Source organism: Hyalella azteca, unplaced genomic scaffold (genome assembly GCF_000764305.2).
Source record: "Hyalella azteca isolate HAZT.00-mixed unplaced genomic scaffold, Hazt_2.0.2 contig5386, whole genome shotgun sequence".
NCBI classification, from domain to species: domain Eukaryota; kingdom Metazoa; phylum Arthropoda; class Malacostraca; order Amphipoda; family Hyalellidae; genus Hyalella; species Hyalella azteca.
Window position 1 is genome coordinate 703331 of NW_025935579.1, and position 23639 is coordinate 726969.

The 23639-nt window shown below is 36.9% G+C and overlaps 3 protein-coding genes across 3 annotated transcripts; all 3 read right to left on the minus strand.

Moving 5' to 3' along the window:
- Nucleotides 1-678: 678 nt before the first annotated feature.
- LOC108668902 (glycine receptor subunit alpha-1) lies at nucleotides 679-4941 on the minus strand. The gene is made up of 6 exons (XM_018156160.2): nucleotides 4835-4941; nucleotides 4254-4415; nucleotides 2788-2940; nucleotides 2425-2592; nucleotides 1944-2161; nucleotides 679-1772 (listed from the first exon to the last, which is right to left on the minus strand). Exons 2-6 carry the CDS (start codon nucleotides 4366-4368, stop codon nucleotides 1368-1370), a joined length of 1059 nt encoding a protein of 352 aa, XP_018011649.2. The 5' UTR covers nucleotides 4369-4415; nucleotides 4835-4941; the 3' UTR covers nucleotides 679-1367.
- A 5388-nt stretch (nucleotides 4942-10329) lies between these two features.
- On the minus strand, nucleotides 10330-11811 carry LOC125177878. Its single transcript, XM_047880439.1, has 4 exons — nucleotides 11609-11811; nucleotides 11060-11236; nucleotides 10660-10772; nucleotides 10330-10344 (listed from the first exon to the last, which is right to left on the minus strand). The coding sequence occupies exons 1-4, from the start codon at nucleotides 11697-11699 to the stop codon at nucleotides 10330-10332; spliced, it is 396 nt and encodes a 131-aa protein (XP_047736395.1). The 5' UTR covers nucleotides 11700-11811.
- A 5581-nt stretch (nucleotides 11812-17392) lies between these two features.
- LOC108668913 (acetylcholine receptor subunit beta-like 1) lies at nucleotides 17393-23169 on the minus strand. The gene is made up of 8 exons (XM_018156171.2): nucleotides 22996-23169; nucleotides 22567-22757; nucleotides 20786-20895; nucleotides 19767-19986; nucleotides 19322-19496; nucleotides 18896-19048; nucleotides 17991-18169; nucleotides 17393-17817 (listed from the first exon to the last, which is right to left on the minus strand). Exons 1-8 carry the CDS (start codon nucleotides 23042-23044, stop codon nucleotides 17644-17646), a joined length of 1251 nt encoding a protein of 416 aa, XP_018011660.1. The 5' UTR covers nucleotides 23045-23169; the 3' UTR covers nucleotides 17393-17643.
- Nucleotides 23170-23639: the final 470 nt, after the last annotated feature.

A 23639-nucleotide genomic window follows, 5' to 3' on the forward strand; every position in this document is an offset into this window, starting at 1 on the left:
GTTGTACCTATATATGCTCCTGCACGGAACATAGCATTGTTCGAGGATCGTTTGACGTGCTGTTAATAATTAATGGCGATCGAAATTCGCACTAACATTTTTGGTAATGACATTGTGTTATTTTATTCTGTATGATCCAGTATACCGTTTCAACGAACTCTTTTAGGGGTTAAAAGGAGAACTCCATAGATGCGTTGAAATTTATTAAAATTATTATTCCACATACACTGCAGGTACCACAAGCTTGCGTCCTTTTTCTTTGCAATTTTCTTAACATAAAACTGGCATATTGAAGTCACAGAAAAGGTGGGAATCAAAGGGGTGCTGAATTAGGGGTACGATCGATTAAAAGAATGAAGAACTCAGGTCGTATCGACGACTTAAAATAAAAATAGGATTTATCGTCCACTTCGGTGTTTGAATTATTTACATGGAGGACTTTAAGTGCATTAAAGGCAGTTCCTATATAATGAAATAACTTGATAACATCATACAATATCTTCGAAGACACATATTAGTTAAAATTAATATATATTACTTTTCATCCTCCACTGTGTCTGATCAAATCACTAACTGCAAATATTTAAACCTACAAAATACTCAAAGAAATTATTTAGAACTTAATTTATGCCCCTATAATGCAGGCAAAATATTTGTAACCTCATGCTCATGCAGGTACGTTAAGAGCATTCATTGCAAACTTCTATTTTTGCATTTAATCTCTTATGTGTTCGTTGTAACTAGGAACATTTATTATTACCTCATTATTCTTAGGATAGAATTTATTGCTATACTAGAGTTGAAATTGCTCCTTGCCTGCCATTCATTATGATAGTTCCAAAAAATTTAATAGATCACTGTGTGGGTCAGCGCAAGTTTATTCGTCAGATGAAAATTGCGTTAAAAGATGAAAATGAGATAAAAATTTTAAAAAAGATTGACCGATTTGAATATTGTATGTTAAATTTGACAAATGCCTAAGCACCTACAAACTATATATTGAATGCGATGTGCAAAAGCTATTCAATTAATGTTGTGATTGCATTTTAGTACATTCTGTCAACGTTAGTAGTGCTGTGAAATTCCACTGACTTTAAATTTCCTAAAATGTACGCGCTACCTTACAAATGTGATCACCATGTTTATGAAATGAGAATTTTCTTTATGAATGTAAAGGATATATTTGAAATTTATTTTAGTGCAGTGATCAGTAGTTAAATCTATACTATCCTGAGTGAATTCCTCCTCTGTTACCCAAACATTTATATTAATGCACAGTTAGCGTACACTGAGTGAGTATGAAAAAATCGTTCGAGTTTCAACTTTCTAATATTTTAGCCTAATTCATGTAATATTGTTTTTGGTTGTTAGTATTGATACACGAGACCTGAAGAGACCGCAAGCATCCCCCAGTACACAATATTGAAGAGCACTGCAATGAAAAAAGTAACGACCTTAGAAGCTGCGATCCAAATATGCAGTTTATTGGCCATGACTCCGCCTGTGCCAGTCCTCAAGATCTCCTTCACCGTCTTTAACTCATCCTTGTTGGTCCAAGCAGTCACCATAGTCTCGTGGTGGGTGTTAGAGCCGTAATCGATGTAGTTATCGATGATAGAATGGAAAGCAATGATCATGAAAATCGCGATGATGCAGAACAAGAGCCAAATATCCACCACCTTGAAGTAAGATGTCTTGGGCAGTGAGGCGGATACTTGGGTGAACAGCGTGGCCAGCACAAGGAGCGCCGTGAGAGCGGTCATGAGGCGAACCTGTAGAAATTTATTTGCATTACTCAGTATTATGAAAATCCCATTTAATTTTTATAAAAAAACGAATTGCAAAATTATGTTGATTTTTAAATGTTTTCCTCCTTTGTTTTCCAGGAGAAAATTTCAAGCTGCCGTAGATCGTGTCTCCAGTTCCAATGTATTTTGATGTACCTCAAAGATGGGCGGCCTGAAGAAAAGAGTGAGGCAGCTGATGATGAGCAATATAATGGACGGCACGTAAATGTTGAGCATCGCGTAACCATATAACCGGACGAGCTGAACCGTCACTCGTGCCGCCGCGTATTGCTTGGTGACGTCCTCTTCCAGCGCTACTCGACCGATCCCATACTCTACCAGGTACTTCGATCCAAGGTACTCGACATACGACTCTACATAAAAAATTGTACGATATTAGGGTAAATTGTAGGATATGAGTGGAATTTTATTTGGCATATTATTTGAGAACAGTGCATTCATAGTGTAACTCTGTGAAGTATTGCATTTTGATAGCTCTCAGTTCTTGGATGATCGTATTGTTGAAAGAGGTTCCTTATGCATGAAAAAGTCACTTTTAACCGTGCAAACTAATAGCTAAGTAAATGAAAATTTATTTTTCCAATATATAACAATTTATTATGTAATGAGTTATTACCATTGAGATTGAAGACAAGGTATTCATTCGAAGCCGATAAGATCTTGAACTGCATGAAGCACTCTTGTATATCGAATGGGTAGAGCGTGAGGTCGAAGCTGCATGTGAAGGTAGTGAAATATTTGCGTGTCGTTGACACTGGATTTTTCAAACCGCTGTAAATCTCCACTGTGAGTGAACGAACTTGTTAATTAGTTGATTTTTTAAATCTTTAACTCTGAAGTTGTGTTTAATCCTATAGAGCCAAAATGTGATTCAATTTGCATAAATATTCAAGCGAAAGCCAGAAGTAGACGTCAATATTATTAGCGTCTCAACTAACTTTTCCGCATATATTCTTAAAAAAGAACAGATTGAACCAACCTTCGTAAGAGTTGGTTAGGTTGGTCACGAATTTCAAGGTGCGTTTGATAATGGTAGTGATGGCATTCTCGTCCACCGCTGTCTGCTGGATGTCGCCAGTGTTGATGAAACCAATGAGAGGCTTCCAAAGCTCGTCAACTTGTTCCTTTGAAACTGATTAATAATAATTTACTTGATGACCATTCTGTAAAATCTATTATTATTTTATCAAATCTCTAAAAATGTTCTAGCCTTATCTGAAGTACCATTTCCGTACTCGAATCTCGATCATAATGCATAGACCTCCTCTTTTTTGTCGACTATTTATTCTGAAAATGGTGACGTGGAGAAATGTGTTTATTGGCTAAGGAATCCTCGAAAAAGTCAAACAACTATGCTGCCCCTAGGCAAGTAATTGCCATGTTGCCTTTAGGATCAATACTATTGGGCAACATTTTGTTTTGAGAGATTTATAAATATTCTTGAACTATTTTATGTTTTAAATCTTGAAGATAAATGGCAAATACGGGATAATATTATGTCGTCTAGAGGCATATTGCACAATTTGTTATAAGTTTGTCGCGAACGGTCGATTGAAAGGACGGACACTTGACTTGAAGACACTTCCCACCAGTCAACCGACGTCGAAACGATAATCGAAAAAATCTGCTTATGATCAGTGTTGCTTCAGTTTTATTTTCCTGGTGGGTTTATTGAAATTTTTGTATTGGGCTACCCCGGCATTTTTGTGTGTGAAGAAAAAAGACTATTGTCATGTAGCAAAATAAAATGTTGTAAGACGCACCCGTTACAATAGTGTTGCGAAAAAATTCCGGGTTACGAAAAACAGGAAGAATGTAAAATTTACAAATATATACTGAATATTTAGGAAATTTTATGCGGCTACAGCAATCATGCCACAACACCATTCACTTTTTTAGCAGATTGAATTAATTAAACTCTTGCATGGGCTCTTTGCACAATGTAGTTGTGCGTATGGGGTCATTACTGCGCAACATAATTCAGAATCCTCCCAATACATAAACCAGACATATTGCAACATAATCCAGAATCCTTGCATATTCGAGGATTTTGGCAGCATTTCATATTTTATGCCTGAGTTAAAGTGAGTTAAAATTCCCCACCATTCAAAGAGAAAACTCGTGTGGTAATAATATTCATTTAACCACCTTGAAATGAGACTAAATTCAGCCGTAATTTCAATTATTATAGCTTATTTATAACTAAGAATTCATAACTAACAATTTCAAGAATCGAAAATCCGCCGACATGATAGATCGATTTTCTTCGAGGCATCACTATACTTATTTGTATGTGGACATTAAAAATCACAGGCACGCACTTCGAACAGGCAAATATTTTTAGGGCGATTCATTAAATGTTGATGAAATCTCAGAATATTTCAAATTACTTATTTTAATCGCCAATATATGAGATACCAACTTAGATTCATGCTTATAACTCACGTGTATTAAGTCTTGTGAGTTGCTTGAGGTTGTTGTAGGAGAGTCTGTTGTCGTACCAAGTCATGCGCAGGTTGTAGCTGCTAGACAGCTGCATTGTCTCGGTGTTGATGTCCATCGTGTCTATGGACACGTTGATGGAAATCGGCAGTGGAGAGTTGCTCACTGTTTTCAACAACAATGAAAATATTATATGCGAATTTCATTTGCTTAATTTATGGAAAAATATAGTGTGATATAGTCTTTAGGTATTCATCTGACTTGGCCTTTTTGAAAAACTAGCTGAAAGGATGATACCACGAGGCGTGTTTTTAGAGCAAGTGCGGTTATTAAGTTACGCCGCCAGGCGTAAGGGGCCAGCTGGGAATGAAATATTTAGTCGATTTCATTTTTGCATATGAAGCATATTATTCATTATATTGTAAACACTTACAGGAAACTCCTTTGCGCATATTTTGAAAAATGGTTCAATTTTAATTTAAGTTAATAACTCAAACAATATCAACCCTATTATGGTTGCAGAAAAATTTGTCGAACGTTAAGAAAAACATAATCTATGTTGTGATATCTTTTTCGTTCATTACACGGTCGCGGTGGCAAGTTCAGCTTGTAGTCCGGAGGGAAGTTGACAATATCGCAGAAAGATTCGTCGGTTTTGTCATCGCAGTCAAACTTGAGGTCGCAGCGACTGCCGAAGTCAATGCATTTGCCGTCGGTGCAGGTGAAGTGGCCGGGGCCGCACGGCGAGAGTGTGATCTCCAGAGCGCTGCCTGCGGTCGCCGTACACACGTCAGTCTGCGGAGGTAAGGTAAAGAAACTGTTTTTATAGCTATGTGATGTACACTTTCTTCATCGATAAATGTTGTTGTACCCAGTGAGTAAATGTGATTAATGAACACATTGTTTAAAAACAGTTGGTTTCAATAACCCACTGATAATAATTAATAAGTTTTCGTCCGTGTAACGAATGTGTGATGATCGCACAATGCGTTTTAATGTACCAATTGATTCCTCTTGACTCCAACTTTGTTCATCGCGCGAAAAAAATTGTGAACGTACCGACAAATTCCAAATGCGTCTGCCGAAGGGGTAATCGAGTTGCCCTTTCTCAGGCATGAACTTGGCAATAGTATTGCCAGACACCGAGTTGTACCACGTCCAAATTCCCTCTAGGCGACGGATGGCATACTCGCCATAGCCTCGTAGACCTAGCGGGGATTCCTCCAAGTCCATGTAATTCATCAGCTAAGGTAAGGAATGCGTATGACTTCTCTTAGAAATAAGTATTCTGCATGCAAACTTAATTCGATAAAAATCACGATATAAATCGAAATATAAAATCGTACGACTGCCGTGCGCTGAAAATAACTATTATATAAAAAGGTACATAAATCAGTTCATCGCAGGAATGAACACTTTTGGCCCAAAATTTGGCCTGAGTGCTTGCCCGAATCGTCGTGGTATGATTTTTTAATATTATGTTAATCATAAATGAAACCTAGATTTAAATGATTTCTTTTTGCTTGGAATCACGAAAAAGTCGACGAACGGGCATATTTTATGCGAATTTAGATGAGGTCAAATTAATTTGACCTCATTTCAACACTATTATTTCAGGTTCCAGTTTTAAGGGGACCGATTGATAATTTTGATAACTTCTATAGTTATTATCCGATTGACATGAAACTTCACATACATACGTAAAATGTAAAAAGAAAAACATTTTGCTCCTGTGAATTTTTCGAAAAAATTGATAGAAAACGTGATATTCATAGAAAACGGACAAATAACGGGTAACCGTTGAATGCGTTGAAAAGTGAGCTTTAAGATGAGCCCAAAAAGTGGAAAACGCCAAAATTGAAAATTTTAGGTTAGACGGTCCCCTTAATGTGTTTGAATGTTTGTATGCTTTTAGGAACAGCAGGCCACTCTCATAATAAAGTTTTTTATCAAAACGCAAGAAATTACTTATATGGCCTAAGGTTATAACCTCTTCCTCCTCGCATATGCCTCGGATGGTCCATGTCTCATAAGCCGGCACGCGGCAGCTCGAGCAGCTGTCCTTCTGACACTCGGTATCCGAGAGGCCCTTGGGATGTAAGCGAACGCAGTTTTGGTAAACACCGCCGTTGGGGTTGTTTCTCTGGAAGGGCAGTTCTTCCTGCACATAAAAAACTTAAGTTGTAGTATGGCCTCAGAAGGCCCTATGTACTTGCTGTGGTTTATTTAATTCAAGCATAATTGATTTCTGGATGAATTTGTTTAATCAGATCTTCATAATAAGACTGGTTTTATATTTCTATTTACCTTACTGCATATTGACAGCTCAATCACCTGAATTACAGAGACTTTGAATAGTCAGTCGATCATCAACGTACGCAATTTTCATCCATCCATAAAAATTAGCTAAATTATAGTTTTCCCTAAATAACATTTATTCACTTAAAATAATTTTTCATTGAATCGAGAAAGCACCAGATTTTTGTCTTTGATAAGCAAGAGTCAGTTACCATCCAAGAATTTATAATTTATTAATTTAAAAAGCGGTATATTTCTTATATATTATATTTCTTCGGGTCTCATGCTTGCGATTTGAAAATTGTTCGAACTCAATTGCTCTGATTTTCATAAATCCGTCATTGAAAAAACATCAACCGAAGGTTTTCATGATTATCCCCTTGTGTGCCTTTTAAACTTTCCAACGATACAATAACAAAATTTCTATAGAAATAAATTATGAGAAATAAAAATGGCCCCATTACCTTTGTTACCAGAAAAGAGTTGAGTATAATAGCCATTCTTCCTAATTTCCTTCAGTTGTTGTTCATTCATTCATGCATTGTTGTGAGTTGCGTAACATATTAAAAAGCGTATTGACAATACAGCGACAGTGTATTGATACCCCAATAATCATGTAGCGATATAGTGATGACAGTTTGGTAGTCATTGATGAATATATAGTTTCATGAGAGTGTATTGCATTACCGGCTTGTATATGATGCCAGTAAATGCGTCGACCCACTCATCCTCGACTGCATCATCGCTCGCCCCGGCCCACTGACGCTCACACTCTGCAACGATAAAATTCATTTAATTCAAAAGTATTATCAACTCGATGTAAAAATTCAATAATTTAATTTTTATAGGGAAATTATGGGCTTTTAAGATATTATAGTACTTATATGCACAGAAACGGACAATTTATGTATCGGTTTAAGAGATTAATGTCCTTTAAAATGATTTGCAAATTATAAAATTTTGTATTTTATCATTTACATTTGAACTTGTGTATGAAACGTGATCAGGTGTGGAACTAATACTTAAATCTTAATAAAAGGCCAATGTAAATGGTTAGTTGAGCCAGGACGAGGATTATTTAACCTTCGACATTCTGCATGAACATACTTAATAAGTTATGACCAGAATAGTCGTGATCCGAGAGAAAAATGCATTTGCACACTTTAATTAAATTGGTTGCGATGTTTATTATGTTATTGTATATTATTATATTATTATTGTATTATATGTAATATTAGTATCATATCTAAGTATAAATAACACAAAAAATCACGACCAATCATACATTTTTGCAGATCATTGGATACTTTCTGCAATAAAGTTGCTACATTCTCACCCGTGTTGTTACGAAAAACCGAAAGATCTTCTTCTATTTCTTGTAGCGAGTGCGGTACTCTGATGAAGCCTCCAAGAGCTCGGCATATCAAAAACGCCTCGTTGTACCTAATACGTTAACGCTGTATTAGAAAAACTTAAAAATGTTCAAAAATAAAATGCTTAATAGTAGGTTGTTTATTTACACGACTTATTTGACACTGAATTTTTATTGGTTGACGTTGAAACTTCATTCGTAAATAGGTACTTAGAATGTCTTTCTTAAGAGCAGTCTGGAATACGATCTTGCTAATCGATCTGTTCATACGATCTGTTATTTTTTGGTAAATATTACCTTTGCTCCACTTTGAGATATCACATCACATAGTTAACGGTGATTCACCGAAGTTCTCAAAAAATTCACACAAAATAAAACCATTTCCCAATGCAGAACTATTATTCACAACAGAATTCGTATTTTTGATGCTATCCTCGCTCCGCTGCTATATTATATTAGTCTCTGACGGTCTGACCTGAGTAAGGGTAGCGGCACAACCTTACGGCGGTCGCTGCTTCCGCTGTTCCGGCACAAATCCCGCACTAACACTTCTTCCTGTGCAAAATATGTGAGGTATTCACTACGAAGCAATAATAGGGTTTATCGTAAAATTAACAAAATTAACTACAATTGTTTCCAGTAAAATTCATACAACCAATTTTTTATTTCTTATATGCATCCTGATAGAAATTCGTTTATAGTTTATACCAATACATCCGTGGCCACACTCAAAGCGCCGCCCCTGAAGTCTAGCGCATCCTACAAGCGTCATCGCAGAATTCCACAGCCAGTTGGTCCCCGAAACCGCAACGCGGTATTCCTATGTCGGCTTTTATATTGAAATTATTTCTAAATTTAGTCTTAAAAGAATTAATTAGTTTTGATTAATTTTTTCAAGGATTGAACTTTCCAATTGGTATTCTCAATTCAATAAAAATATTTTAACAATTATAAACTACCATTCAAGAATTGTAGAAGGAACAAAAAATTAAGATTAATCCAATAGATACCATTGGATGATACTGATACAATTAATGGATGATACCATTGAATTTCGTCGATCCAATGACGATTCCGTTTCCCTGCAGTTTGGGTGATTTAGCCGGAATGATATAAAAAAAGGAAAATGATACCGATCTTCATTCAGGATGTCTGATGAAACAAATTCACTCACAAACTATTTTTTTATAAATGCACACTCTGAATACCCAATATTGTTCCGTAATTTCTAAGTAAATTCGCATTTCGAAATTACAAAACAAAGGCAGAAGGGGAAATATGTACTATCTCTTGAAAATGACTGAACACCTGAAGTTGATGACTGCCATCACTCGTGTGAGAATCATTAGAATTTGATGTGCTCTGAACGGTTCGTGTATTATTTAGTTAAATCATTGCTCGGAGAGGACCTTTGTTCATTGTCTCGTTCTCAAAGTTTAAAGAATGAGCAATATTTATTTTGGCAAATACCACGCACTAGGAATCGCGAAAAAGTTACCGAGAGCGTTACGTTGCTGAGCGTCCAGGACGCCGACCACCTCAGCAAGTCGCCCTCGCTGCGGTCCTCGCACGACGCGAGTTGCCGCACGCGCTCCGCTGACAGCGCTGACCCCCACACATTCAGCTGAGTCACATCCCCGCTCAGTGAGTACGGCGGCTGCGGTGAAGTAATTATGTAGAGTGAGTAAAATTGTATGAAATTGCGTGTATTCATTACCTAGTTTTCGGCGATTTTCCTAAATCGTATCGCACTAAAATTTATATATGGTGCCCTTCGATCCAAATAAATTTTAGTAAGTTTCCAGTCATCGAGTCCCCCGGTTGCGCCTATCGTGAGCTATTTTCTACAATATTTGAATAACTATGAAAACTAAATATGACAAAAAGTTTCTAAGAGCTAAAAATTAGAAGTAAAATATGAATATGGAGGTGTTTGACTTCTTCATTTTCATTGGTACTAACCTGAAAGCCATCCTGGCCAATAAATACACGACGCTTTATATTGTCAGGTGCGAATGCAAAGGATTCGTTCGCGAGGAGATCGCCTTGCAGGTATACCTGGGCCAGTCCATTAGTGACGTCCCGCACCTGATGAAGTCGATGAATTTATGTAGCGTTTGCCTTGTTAGGAATGGGGACTTGTAACTGCTGAAAACCAATATTGATCCGTATGTATAACTATTATTCTATGTTATGCTATTCAGACAAGACTTGTATTGCTCGCATTCCGGCAAAATTTTCAGCTATTTTGAGCGGGATCATGGGTGCAATCATCAGGGCTGCGAAAAATGTTATACATTTTGCTTCTCTAGTAATATTGCTCCTCTGTTATACTTTTTCTCCTCTTATATTTTTAATTATGTTTATGGGTATGAAAAACTGATACATTAGTGATACACTTCGTGTTTGTCATGAGGCTTGTGCCTATTGGAATCAGTAGCATATAATAGTATCAGTACGGGTATCGCGAGGTCATAGCGTGTCTAAACTGACAGTAGTGATACCACGTGTTGGTGGCAAGGTTGTAAAGGGAGGGACAAATGAAAGGAGGGATGAAAATAAAGTGAAGGGCTGGAATACAAGGGAAAGGAGGAGAGGAATAGAGGCAGTGGCTTGCATGGAGGGAACGCAATAATGGGAGAACAAAGATGTTGCGTGTCTGACCTGATAGTAGTGAGGTTGTACCGTGTCTGACTTGACAGTATAGTGTTGGTGGTGAGGTTGTATAGCGTGTCTAACCTGACAGTAGTGATACCACGTGTTGGTGACGAGGTTGTCGGGCAGGGAGTAGAATTTTCCATAGCCTCCATATATCGTCCGAATCTTTTCGAAGTACACCTCGAAGGAAATAGCTGAAAGCAGACCGCATTGATTTATTATGGAAATGTATTTGTCCCTAAAATGCAATTATAATATCGTTATTCAAAGTTCTATGGAAATTTACGCATCTGATTAGGAATGACTTTAGTTTTTATGACACACATTTTCGCAATCGGAGCCGGTTAGCCATCTTTCTCAAAACGAGGCGGAGGTTATAATGTGCATAGTATTAAACACTGTACTTGAGAATTCGGAACACGTTAACTGGAAAGCCTTAATGGACAAATCTTTATTCATTAAAAAAATTACATGCACTCACGGTCGCTGTAAGAGTCCCTAATGTCGAAGAGGTAGAGCACGGCAGTGAGGAGCCTGAAGACTCTGATCCTGAAGCGCAGGCAGATGGAGGAGTCGCTCGTGATCTGCACGGAGCCGTTCAGCTGTGCCCAGGTGTCGCCGCGCTGGGCACCGTCTGGGTTCGCTGTCAAGACTTTCACTGAAACAATGATTTTTTTTTTCATAAAACGAATGCCATTCAATAATTTATTGTATGACGTTAAATTATTTTAAAAATTTTTAACTCACTTTTAACATTTTTAAAACTCACTCAACATCTTATGGTAAGATTTTCTGTTTGTAAATGCGCATAAGAAAGAGAGGTGTTCTATTTCAATGAAATTTGATGACTATGATGAAAAATTCTACGAATGATTCCTGTGTCAAGCTATAGACGATGTTATCAGAACATAACGAATTATCCTGTTTTCTTTCTATTGCCTTTTTTCTTTTTTTAATCCCCGCTACCAACACAGTTGCAGAGCACAGCTAAGTTAATGAAAATAATTTTTATTGAGAATAACCTACTCACCGCTCTGCGCTGTGCTACTTGAGAGAGTTGCAGCAAGCACCAACAGTGCAATAACTTTTCTTTTTAACGACATCATCTTTGCTATGTCCATTGTTTTCTTTAGAACTCAAATTATATCGATCGAAGTTTCATGGAATCAATCTGACGTCACATGATATCTGCTGTTCTGTGTGTGAACGTTACGATAATTTCGGCAAACCAGATAGAGACGCAGCAGTGCCGGGTCCCCGTACCGTAACTAGCGCCCGTTTGCCAATACACACCCTTATAGACCGATGTGTCTTCTTAGAAATTTATATGCAAATGAATAATAAGCTGTAAAGCATGACTTGCTTTTACTTTCCGTATCAGCCTCGTTCCCTAACGTTAAATATTCGTCGTTGATGAACAATGCGTCGTGTAAGGATCGCTGAGTAATATTTTTCACTGGTAATTTTCTTCAACTCGAGTAAGTGGGTTGCATGGCATTATGCCTCCGTTTATTGACCTTGTGATAAATCAAGGATGTTACACATAAATGAACCGTCTCGATGAGCTTCGTGAGAGAAATTTACTGGTGATATCGATGTCTCACGAGTTATGTCCTACGTTCAGTAATGAGCGGACAAGATAATTGGACTCTTCTTGATGGTGAAATATACGTCATAATTTGCCCAAATGTCGTCTCATTACATTGGACATTTTCAGTCTGCCTTCAAGGTCTCTTCATTAATCTTCGCAGTGCATTCTACGATAAAAAAATAACAAATGTATTCAGTTGGAGGCATTCTTTCTATTTGAATATTATAATGGTTATCGTCCTACAACTTGCCTATGACAATTCAAACTAGCTTATTCTGATGCCTATGAGAATAATGAGAAATCGAGTGAATTCCTGACGTAATTCTGTTCCTATACCTAAAAAGCGATTTCCATAATTAGCATGATAAATTGCACTACCTACAAAATTACCGTACTTACGCACCAGCCGAGAACACGTGTGTAGTATAAGTCATAATTCAAATGCGCACACACAACGTTTATTGTAGCTGTCGGCCCTTGACTTTAGATCAAAGTAAGTTTAGTAGCGTTCAACGGGGGAGTAGATGCTGTATCTACTGAAAGATTGAGTTTCCTCTCAAGTATGTAAGCAAATCATTATATAGACTGTCATAAATTTGGTCTTTCTTCACATCAGCACGGTATTTGATGAAATTTCTTCATAAAACAGGCCCCTTCATGATAAATTTTTTATAAAATACACTGGAAGCGTTGGTAAGAGCTTATGAAGCTCGAGGCCATCTTTACACGTAATAAATAATTTTACATGATGGACAATGTCGGTAAATTTGAAGTTTCGTAATCCTTCTGGCAATAACTAAACGTTTCTTTTCGTTAAGATTATAGTTTTTGATGCGGCACTCTCTATTTGTTAGGGTCGTTATCTTCTTATTCCGTGCAATACTTGCGATTTCTTATGGTTGAAAAATACGAAGAGCAAACAATTAAGAATATGGATTAATCATATATTAACAGAGAAAATTTGTGTCTTACATAACGACCGCACTCCGTTTTCAAAAAGTGTTTCGCTAGTCAAATTGTATTTCCTCTTAAAGTTGAATTGTGCGAATGTTTTGTTGACATCCAAACTGTTCGTTATTAAAAGCATGCGTTTTCTGAGGCTCTACTAATATTTTTTGAATAATTTTGGTTGTAATAATTTTAGATGCCATACTCACAGTTAAAGTCAAAACTGATCCATAACTGCAAGTATGAACGCGTTCAAGAACAGACTAGATAAAGCTATGGAAAAATATATGTTCAGATTTGAAATGCCTAGCCCCATATCGAACCCGATGGAAGTCTAGTAGCTACTTGAAACAATCGTCAGTCATGAAAAGATCCGGTCAAATGAAACGATGTTAGATCTTCTGTGAACAAGGCACGAAAAGGAAAAGAATCGGCGACAGGCCACAAATCTGAAATTTTGCCCACTTGTGTAAAGTTGGAGACAATGCATGAATCAAATGTCAAAATAAATGATTTTAGAATTAAAAAAAATTTTTTTCAATATTAAAAAAATTGAAAAAATAATTTTGTCAGCTACGTACCAATCTTATAACTGATATTTGACACATTTTTACCTGTCTAATTGATTTGAAATTTTGCACACTGGTGTGAAATCAGAGGCAATGCACGAATCAATTAACAGAATAAATAATTTTGAAAAAAATTTATATATTAAAAAAATTTATATGTATTTGAAAAATTGAAAATGTAATTTTTTGATTTCGAAAATTAGATGAGAAATTCATTATACATCTGTAAGATTGGAGATACTGGATTCTTTGGAAGTGTTGTCTTTAAAAAGTAATTTTTAAACGTATATTATATTATTCATCATACTTTATTTTTCACTTATCATATGTGCACAAAATAACGAGGCAATCAGGGAAGTCTTTCAGTTCGGATAAATCATTTCAATGCATTTTTTTCTTTTTCATAGGCTGCAATCTGAGTCCTATATACCTGCTTGGCACTATAGCGGTCACGGTCGCGACCCAATAAGCTTAGACATTGAAAAACTGCCCTGCGCAAAACTCTTGCAATAATAAATGCTCTGACATGCAATCCAAACACGCGTTTTCATTCGTGTTCACATGTGTTTTCATTCGTGTTCACGTATTATGCTGCGGCGAGTGACATTCAATTTTTCCATCTTTGTATAAACTTAAAAGGTGATTAAGATACAAATTTGGGCCAGAGAGCTTCGGATGCTGGCAAGAGGGTAGAAATTCTTCCGACTGCTGAAGAACAAAAATTGTTTATTTTCGAAAATATTTCGTTGCTTTTATAACTGAAAGAACTATGTGAGAAACATAACACTGTGTCATACGACAGTAAATTATACCAATCAAAAATTTTGATGCGTCAGGAATTGCATCTCTTTAAAGGAATTTTCCTGAATCGGTTGTTTCTACATGGGTTATAGTTTTCTTAGTAGTAATAGGCCAGTCTGTTTTTCCCTTCGGAGTAGTTTTATTTGTTCTTATCATATTTTTGTGTCTTTGATGTTAAAAGTGGAAGTTTTTGGTTATATTTGATAATGTGGCCATGTTAGATTCATTTATGTATAATTGCCTGTGCATAAATTCGTTGTACCCGATCCTATACCAAGCAAAAATATATTACAGATGTAATTAAGCAAAATTCAATTATGACGGCGTTATCATTGCAAATTTCTAGAAAATTTAACCTTAATTATTACCAGGTGCTAGCTCTTCGAATGCCGAATGAAAGACTGCATAATTTCAAATATATTATCAGCCTTCTTCGTGAGGCAGAGTCTTGCTGTACATTCTTTCTTTCTTACAGTTGGAGCTGGACTAATTACCTATCGAGTCACTGTGAGACTGTCATATTTTGTTGTAAGTGTCAGTATTTCATTTTGGACTGAAGGATTGTAATAATACCCCATTGAGTGATTAGTCTCAAGAGAAGCTAAAATATTTCATAGACTACCGGCTGGAGCTATAGAGTTCAATGCTAAGGAACTCAATTGCAACGAAAGCTCCTACGCCGCGAACTAGACACAGAAAACTTCATGAGCTTCTGATTTGTTGCCTTAGTCCCTCGCTGTGCGCTTTGATATACTACCTAAACGATTACCCGTATCAATGAAAATTTATTATCTCAATTAATCCACTATCATGTTATATTTTGATCTACTGTCTCTAATCTACTGTCTTCCTCGTTCGATGACTGACAAAGTAGCTGAATGTATGCTATGTTTCTCCTGTTAATGTTGCTTAATTAATTTTCTTAAATGTTGTTCATTCTTTACCGTTATTTATTATAAAATAGACAGAGTAATTGATGAGCATAAAAATCATTAGTTTATCCTAATTGTGCTACTCCATGCAATCATATATTAAATTATAGCAAAATGGTTAAGACGTCTGGAACTCCTTGCACTTAATGCGGCATTTCATAACTAAAAAACTGTTGAAATTATTTTGCCTCTGTATTTTCTACCAGCAAGAATCCAAAGTCACCTCTTATTCGTATTTTAAATTGATTTTCCAGTATTTTCACGTCAGAAATGGCAATTTATCGATCAAAATTTTCATGGTCTCAATGACATGTAATAATTGTTTAGTAATAATTTGAAGTTGGTGAGCTTTATTTTGGTGGACGCTGCTTGTGATGTAAAGATTTTCCTAGGGTGTTCAGGAAAGGCACTTTAAAACTCATCCCTTTGTCTAAGCCGGCGTTGACTTTAGTGTTCGTCAGGCTGGTATACCCGGTATACCTACACAGTCGCGTTACGGTGCAATCTTGCGTGGGTCAACGAATTTCTGCTTTATCGTAATAATTTGGTAAGTGCCAAAGAACTAAATTACACTATCCATTTCTCTTACTAGAAGATTTTGCTAAAAAATGTGGTACTAAGGTGCAATTTCCTGAAGAATATTTCTCTGGCAGAAACCGTTTTGCAAACAAGGAAATGCGTCTCAATTTTTCTCCTAACATAATTTCATAAGACATACGTCACATCCCAGGAGATTAAGACAGTTCTAAGAATGTTTAACTTAATTTTGAAAATTAGTCACCTTTACAAAGAGCAGCCATGGCCTCAGAAATCCATAATTTGAATACATTTCTATGGAATGCATTCAGATTTCGTCCACTGTAGAATTACAATTCTTGTAAATGCCGTTAATAGTTTTTGTAGGCTAGCTACGTGGGAAAAGTGCTTCTGTTCGAATACTGGTGACAAGTTCCATTAAATTCTTCATGGTTGCCTTCACTTCAATAATTTTTTGTAATTCATGGGACTCTTGTATTAAACCAAAGTTATACAATCGAAATAGCCAAGAAAAACGCAATGCTAACGTTGATATTTAACCGTGCAAATACCGTCAACACTCGTATGGTGATGTAGGAGGCACATTCTGTAATATTAAACTAAAGTAAGGGAATGCCAGGCATTTGATAGGATTGAAGAATTTCAGCGATATGAGTAGGATGAAAAAATCAAGTTTAATAATTTATTTTTACATTAGGATTATCAAGTTCGGTTTAGAAAGATGATTTTTCACGTTAGGCCAACCTAACTTATAATATATGATAATAGCTGTTTCAGCGTTTATTTTGCAGTAGGCCTGTCGCCGATTCTAGACATCGTAGAACATTTACAGGTTGTTATGGTTTTAAACTCGCAATTCGCTGCTCTAATTTTGCTTTGCTTAACCGCTCGGCCTCCTCGCCAATTCTCACCAATAAGTGTCTGACAGAGCTGGGATCGAACCCGCACCTGACTGCTAGAATCCTGGTACTCCTGTAACCACATAACGAATTCGATGACAACAGGAAATGGCCGTTTTCCTTCTTACGAGAACAATTTATTGAATCTCACTAATCAAAATTTATATTCAATTGTTTATATCTTAAATTATACCTAATTAAATTCAATATATATTGTAGCTAAACCATTATACTATAGAGCCCCGCACTCCTTATTCATGCAGATACCATGTTGTGAAACCTTAACGCTATGTAGTGTAAGTATCAAGGGCGTCTGGATAGAACACTATTATGTTAGCACTATTACTGAAGTCAATAACAATAATAAGTTAAATACGTTGTCAAAATTATGTAGGTCGAGGAAATACGCCTAAATTTTAAACATTAATGAGTCAAAATTTTCTTGAGACGAATAACTCGCACAAACTAGAGCTCTGCGTAGCATTCCCTTCGTAGCGTATCATTTCATTTCCTACATACGAACCGGGAAACAAAGCATGTTCAAATATCTTTATTTGCATCAGAAATAAATAAAATCCTTAGAGTGTAATAATTAGTGGTTATTTTATGAATCTTCTCTAAGCAAATGAACTATTACTAAAAGCCAAACGAAGAAAATGAAGTGAAACAAGAAATATGCCACTAAATTATCTCTTCACTGTGACAGATGAGCATGAAAGAATATTGTCTTGGATTAAAAATTTGAATTCATTTTTCCACCGTATAAGTATTCCCGGCGGGTTATTGTTTTAGTGTAGTTTGGAAGTGAGGGCAAGAAGTGCGCATATGAAAACAACCAAGTAGGTGAGGGCGGAAAGTCTGTCCACAATGGTTGCCAAAAGTAACCATTCGTGCAAGAAGCTCTTGCGTTCCCCGATGATTTCTTCTTCGTTGTCTTTTTCGGACATGCCACTCCGCCCAACCTGAGGACGGAAGTCATCCTTTACAATGTAAAACTTTATTTCATAATTTCCGTTATACTGCCAAAAAATTCATAATATATTTCAAATAAGTTCAAATTATTAAATTCTTTAATCTTGGAACCTGCTTCTGCCACATCTAAACATCTTGTCAGTAATACCATTCAAAACTCAACCTTGTCAGCCATGAAGCGCAGACCCAGAACAGTAGCGAGAGGACCTGTGATGAGGCCTTTAATGAAGCCTGGGACGGGGATGGACAAAACCTCAGGAGGCTCTTTGGACAGTCTGGCCAGCAGACCACTCAGGATGATGCTCAGGACACTCACCATTAACGCAAAGCCATAGTATCGCACTGACGGCACGGAATTCAATGTTAAAGTGCATTTTTAGCGTCAAATTTGCCGATTGAATAGATCATCTTCAGCCTTTCTTACAAATTATTTGACCACAAAGAAAGTATGCAAAACATGTTTTTAGTTGTTGCATGAGTTTTATTTGAAAAATTAAGTGAAACTAAAAGAATATTTATGGTACTTCCGAATCTCTGAATCTTTTAGCGCTCGTTGGAATAATTTTGATCTTACATTAGTGTAAAATGTCGAGAATGAGAGAACTTCTTATCCATGTGCTGAAATTTCAAATAAAGTTCTTAATTGAGTTTTAATGATCATTAACATATAATATTTTGAATGTATGTTATTTCTGTTCGGGAATAGAGTAGGTATAATATCATCCACGAATGGTCGGGAGTACAAATTTATAGACCCCGGAATTAAGGCGACTGTTGCTCTACAGATGCGTCACGTGAAGGTGACTTATATGAAAATAATTTAGCTGATGACAGGGGATACATATGCCACTATTCGTCAATAAAGTGGACACTTCAATTACAAAACCTAAAGGTTTTACTTTCGTCACGGTCGTTGACAAGTAATAGCCGCACTCATAGCCCTTAAAAAGAAAGGTGCCCAATATTCGACGTGGTCATATTCTTTAATTGTAGTGAGTAGTGGAGTTCACGACACTTGACTGTGGGATTTGTTAAGACAGAAAATTAGCAATTTTGGTTCACAAATACCAATTAGTGGTGAAGAAGCTCCAAGTGGAGGTAGTGTAGTGGCCAGTTCGATTAGCATCAAGATGCAGGCTAGGGTGGCTGCGAGTCCGACAGTCACGCGAGGAGGGTAGTCCACTGGCAGCACGAACTGTATGAGCGTCAGCACCGCTACCGCTGTTTGCAAAGAACGAAAATATGCATACATTTATGAAACCTAGCGTTTTTTATATATCTATTTATATTAAAAATAAGTTAACGTGAATTGAAATTTTAGTGATAAATTGTTATTCCTTCATAATATTCAAGGTGGATTAAGAACAAGATAAAGTACATTGTATAAAGCCCTTTTAGCCAAGAGTTAAAGGTTCGATAATAATTGAAAGTAACATATAAATGTACTCCAAACCAAGAATAACATTTCTAATGCATTGTAGATGTTAGTTTCACCTATCCCGGGCAAGATGACGGTGGCTGTGAACGCAGGCGAGTTTCTTTGCATTGTGATGGCCGTCCTGACGACATAGTACGGAAGAGAGGCCGCGTCATACACTTGTTTTTCCAACTTAATGTTCTTTACTTCCCAATGGTGGTTTGTTTGAAGCATCGCTCGTAAATGCTGCTCCTGCAAAAGAAAAGATGGCATTTTTTGTTCTAAAATTTATCAGTGAATTTTGAACATTTTTTACTGGAGTCTTCTTAATTGTACACGAAATTACGGAGTCGAAATATCACTTCATGTAACACTATAGGTATGCTAATATATAGCATAAATTCCAATACTTTATTTAAAAATGCTAACCAAAGCTTTTATTTTAATTTTATTTTGCTTTCGTTCGAATTGTCTTCAAAACACACTTCAAAATTTCAGCGCTAAGCAAATGAATGTGCTCACTGTTGTCATGTTTGGATTGCTAGTCTCATAGCTGATCTGAAAACCATGACGGGTCCATGAGCCCATATAAATCTCGCAGGTTTGTGTGTCGAAAGGCCAGTAAGTGAGGTCCATTGGGCACTCAGTCTTGACAGTAGCGGGCGGCATCCAGACGACTGTACCCGAGCTGTACACTGTCACGGGAACGTTCCCGAAATGAGCTATGTTCGTGGGGTCCGCGCTGCGGAACAAAAGACTTGTTAGTGATCACACCCGCCGTGTTTGCTGAAAACGGTTTCATTGACTGTATATCTACGCTGTTAGTTATGGTATCCTTCGTGTTTACATCATAAGGTATCAACCCATACGTAATTACATTTTCAGGCATTATACCGCCTTATTTAAATTATTAGACATCAACCCTTACTATTTACATCGTTTGACACCTTCTCGCCGTGAAAATATGCAACACGACTTGTCATATTCAATTTGTTAGACATCATACCGTCGTATTTGAATTATTAGATATTACTTTAGTACCCGAGTTGTAAATTAGGCGCCAGACCGTGGTACTGAAATTCTTAGAGACATCATCTTGGCCGTATTCAAGTTGTTAGCAACATACATATATGGTATATGCACCGTTGAACATCACATTCTCGATATTTTTTGTGTCAGACATCATATAAATATTCGGCATTCACAATGTTTAGTATACGGAAGCATGTAGAAGTGTGCGCAGTATAACACTGCCTTGATCATCATCAGCCTCGTCATATTCACAGTCATGAGACTTTCGTGATAAACTAAGTGACCATTAAATATTCAGTTTCTAGCAGTATTCTCTCCCTTAACAGAAACCTCAACATCACAATGATTTATGAAATTTAATCTAATGCTATCCTAACGGCACATTGAAGGGAGATTTCCAGCTGAAATTTCGAATGCATCTATGAATCTTGTAAGTCGCCTGTAACTTATTGACAATTTTATTAACAGGAATTCGTCCCTTCATTTTCCCGCTAAACAATAAAACCTACCTATTGTACACCAATAGGTCGGGCTTCCAAACGTCTTCAGCAGCCAACTCCGTTTGGAAGATATTACCGTAGTCCTTCATGTCCCACTTGAGTCTCTTGTCACTCCAGTACTGAAAGAATTCAAGCATCGGACATCGTAATTTTTTTAACATCAGGTTACAAAGACAACAATTATAACAAAGACAAAAATAGTCCCACATAATTTCCCTGTTATTTTTAGGATTCCTACATTTTATTCGGGTCTTATTTATTGTACAGGGTCATCAATATTTAGCGTTACATTGCTTTTTCAAAATAAATACACTCGCAAAACAGTCAAATGTGTGGTATGGAACCATGTCGACTGTTCTCCGGAAGGACCTAAAGTTGTCTCCATTCAAGCATGTCAAAAAAAAAAACAATTGTCTGCTCGAGTTGTTGACAAATGCCTCCAAAGATCCAAGATTATTCTTTCCCGCATTCATGATGGCACGCTGCCAAACCTCGTTTTCAGTGATGAGAAAATATTCAATGTTGAACACCACTTCAACTCCCAAAATGATCGAATTTTATCGAAGAATGGGACGAAGGATTCCGTGTAGTGACAAGTAAGCATTGCCCGACCTCAGTGATGGTCTGGGCAGCCGTAACAGAGTCCTCAAGGAGTCCCCTTTTTTTTGTTGACAAAGGGGTGAAATTTAATCAGAAGAACTATCGAGATGCCATCCTTGTTGGTGCATTGTTGCCCTGGGCACGAAAGCCCTTCAAAAAACGCCCCTGGTCGTTCCAGCAGGACTCTGCACCATCCCATGGGACCAAATCGACTCAGGAGTGGCTGTCCGATAATGTTCCCCACTTCATTACCAAAGATTTAAAAGCAAAGAAAACAGCCAGAATATTAACCATTTCTTAAGAATGAAAACGTTTCGGAGTCCAGCTCCATCGTCAGTTCAAAAGTTCAAAACTTATAAGAAAATAAGAATCAATTAGAAAACTAAATTCACATCGAAGATAAAAACATAAATTGACAAAAAGGAGCTGGACTCCGAAACGTTTTCATTCTTAAGAAATGGTTAATATTCTGGCTGTTTTCTTTGCTTTTAAATTCCTGGTAAACTTGCGACTCAAGCAATCTAGTAATTTTTGTGCTTATTACCAAAGATGAATGGCCTCCATCGTCACCCGATCTGAATCCTCTGGATTTTAGGATCTGGTCATACCTTGAGAGCTAGGTCTCGACCGTTCACCATAGCAGTTTGGACGCAGAGGTCAAACTGCTGAATGAGTGACCCAAAATCCCACTGAGTGTCATTCGTGACTCGTGTAAGGCTTTCTCTAAGCGTCTACAACTCGTTATTGATGCAGATGGTGGACATATTGAATGAAATTGTGGAAATTGTATCTCTGAACCTCTGCCTACATAAATACATTTTCAAACATACACAATTGTGTTTCATTTCATAGTTCTAACCACTCAAAGTTGTAACGCTAAATATTGATGACCCTGTAAATCCTTATAAATAATTCATCTGTCAAGCAGGACCTGCATAAATTATTGCGTCCGCCAATTATTTCCTGCTTTTCCATTGATCACCCCGCATTCAATCGTGGGCACATCAAAAATGGCAAGAGTCGTTAAGATGCTCGGGTTTGTGGAATACGAGTTATTTAGATGGTAGAATTTGGGAATTGCAAATCAGTGAGATGGTAAAGCGTATGAACTACGAGCCAGTAAGATGTTAAAGGATGAGAACTGCGAGTCTGCGAAATATTAAAGCATGAGCACTAACAGAAGAACTCACCATGTACATCCAAAAGTTGAATGTAAGTATTTGCGTGAGTTCATCGACATAGAAAGCCCTGACGACATGAGTCATGTATACTCCGATTGTATGATTATGAGACTCGTGCGGGCATACGATGGAAGAATAATTCTTGTTCAGTAAAAGGTCTCGATGTAAACGTTCGGTGGTCTTCCACCATTCATCCTGCCCTGTAAAAGAATTTACCTGAATTACGTTTTTTAACATTAAGAAATGCAACCAACCCTTAGATTCGAAGTATTACGTATTTTAACAAAGATGTCAACAAATTCATTGTTTTGTCACATTGAGAATGAGTAATCATACATCAAAAATCATACAAGACTTCGGGTCCAAAACAATACCGAAGTCCTTTACAAATCTAAAATCAATATTGTCATTACTTGGAAAATTTATCTTATCACTCACCTGACACAAATGCTGCGAGGAAGATTAACAAAACGGCATTGGATTTCATGCTAATGTTATGTACAAGACCTCTTCTGTCAAAATTAATTCAAATTTCACCAGGGTAACGAAAATCGTTGCAAAAATTATTTTCTCCCTGTCACTGGGCGCTTCCGGTTTCTAATCTGTCTTATATAAGGTTAAAATTCAAATATTATATTATAGATTTAATATAAAATAATATTAATAAAAGGAACCTTTTTCTTGATTTAGTTTATAACGAAAAGCTCGTGTCAGGTTTCCAATTTCATTCAAGGTGGCCCTGTGATTACAGTTCTGAGTATCAAAATGGAGCAACAAGTTATGGGTTCGATCCCAGCTACGTGTGACAGTTCAGGGTTAAATCGACGAGGTTGCCGGTTAAGCACTGCAAAATTGGGGCAGTGAGTTGCGTGTTCCAGCCCGACACAACCTATGACCTATGAATATTCTGTGATGTTGAGAATGGGCGACAGGTCCAACGGCCTAATCAATGCTGACACCGCTATACTAAATGTTGATGGAATAAAAGTATATCATCGCTGTGTTACGCAACATGAAGAAATGCTTGAATTGTATGAAATTAAATGAAAAATATATATCATGAGAGTGTTCGGGTTTCGAAG

Coding starts and splice junctions, on each gene's coding strand:
- LOC108668913 (XM_018156171.2), bottom strand. CDS start 23,044: ATGAAATCCAATGCCGTTTTGTTAATCTTCCTCGCAGCATTTGTGTCA. Junction 19,497..19,766: donor GCAATCCAAACATGACAACA/GTGAGCACATTC, acceptor TTTCTTTTGCAG/GAGCAGCATTTACGAGCGAT. Junction 18,170..18,895: donor AGCTTCTTCACCACTAATTG/GTATTTGTGAAC, acceptor CCGTGCCGTCAG/TGCGATACTATGGCTTTGCG.
- LOC108668902 (XM_018156160.2), bottom strand. CDS start 4,368: ATGGACATCAACACCGAGACAATGCAGCTGTCTAGCAGCTACAACCTG. Junction 2,941..4,253: donor ACTCACAAGACTTAATACAC/GTGAGTTATAAG, acceptor ATTATTAATCAG/TTTCAAAGGAACAAGTTGAC. Junction 2,162..2,424: donor CCTTGTCTTCAATCTCAATG/GTAATAACTCAT, acceptor TTTTTTATGTAG/AGTCGTATGTCGAGTACCTT.
- LOC125177878 (XM_047880439.1), bottom strand. CDS start 11,699: ATGGACATAGCAAAGATGATGTCGTTAAAAAGAAAAGTTATTGCACTG. Junction 11,237..11,608: donor AAGTAGCACAGCGCAGAGCG/GTGAGTAGGTTA, acceptor TCATTGTTTCAG/TGAAAGTCTTGACAGCGAAC. Junction 10,773..11,059: donor TAGGGACTCTTACAGCGACC/GTGAGTGCATGT, acceptor GTCTGCTTTCAG/CTATTTCCTTCGAGGTGTAC.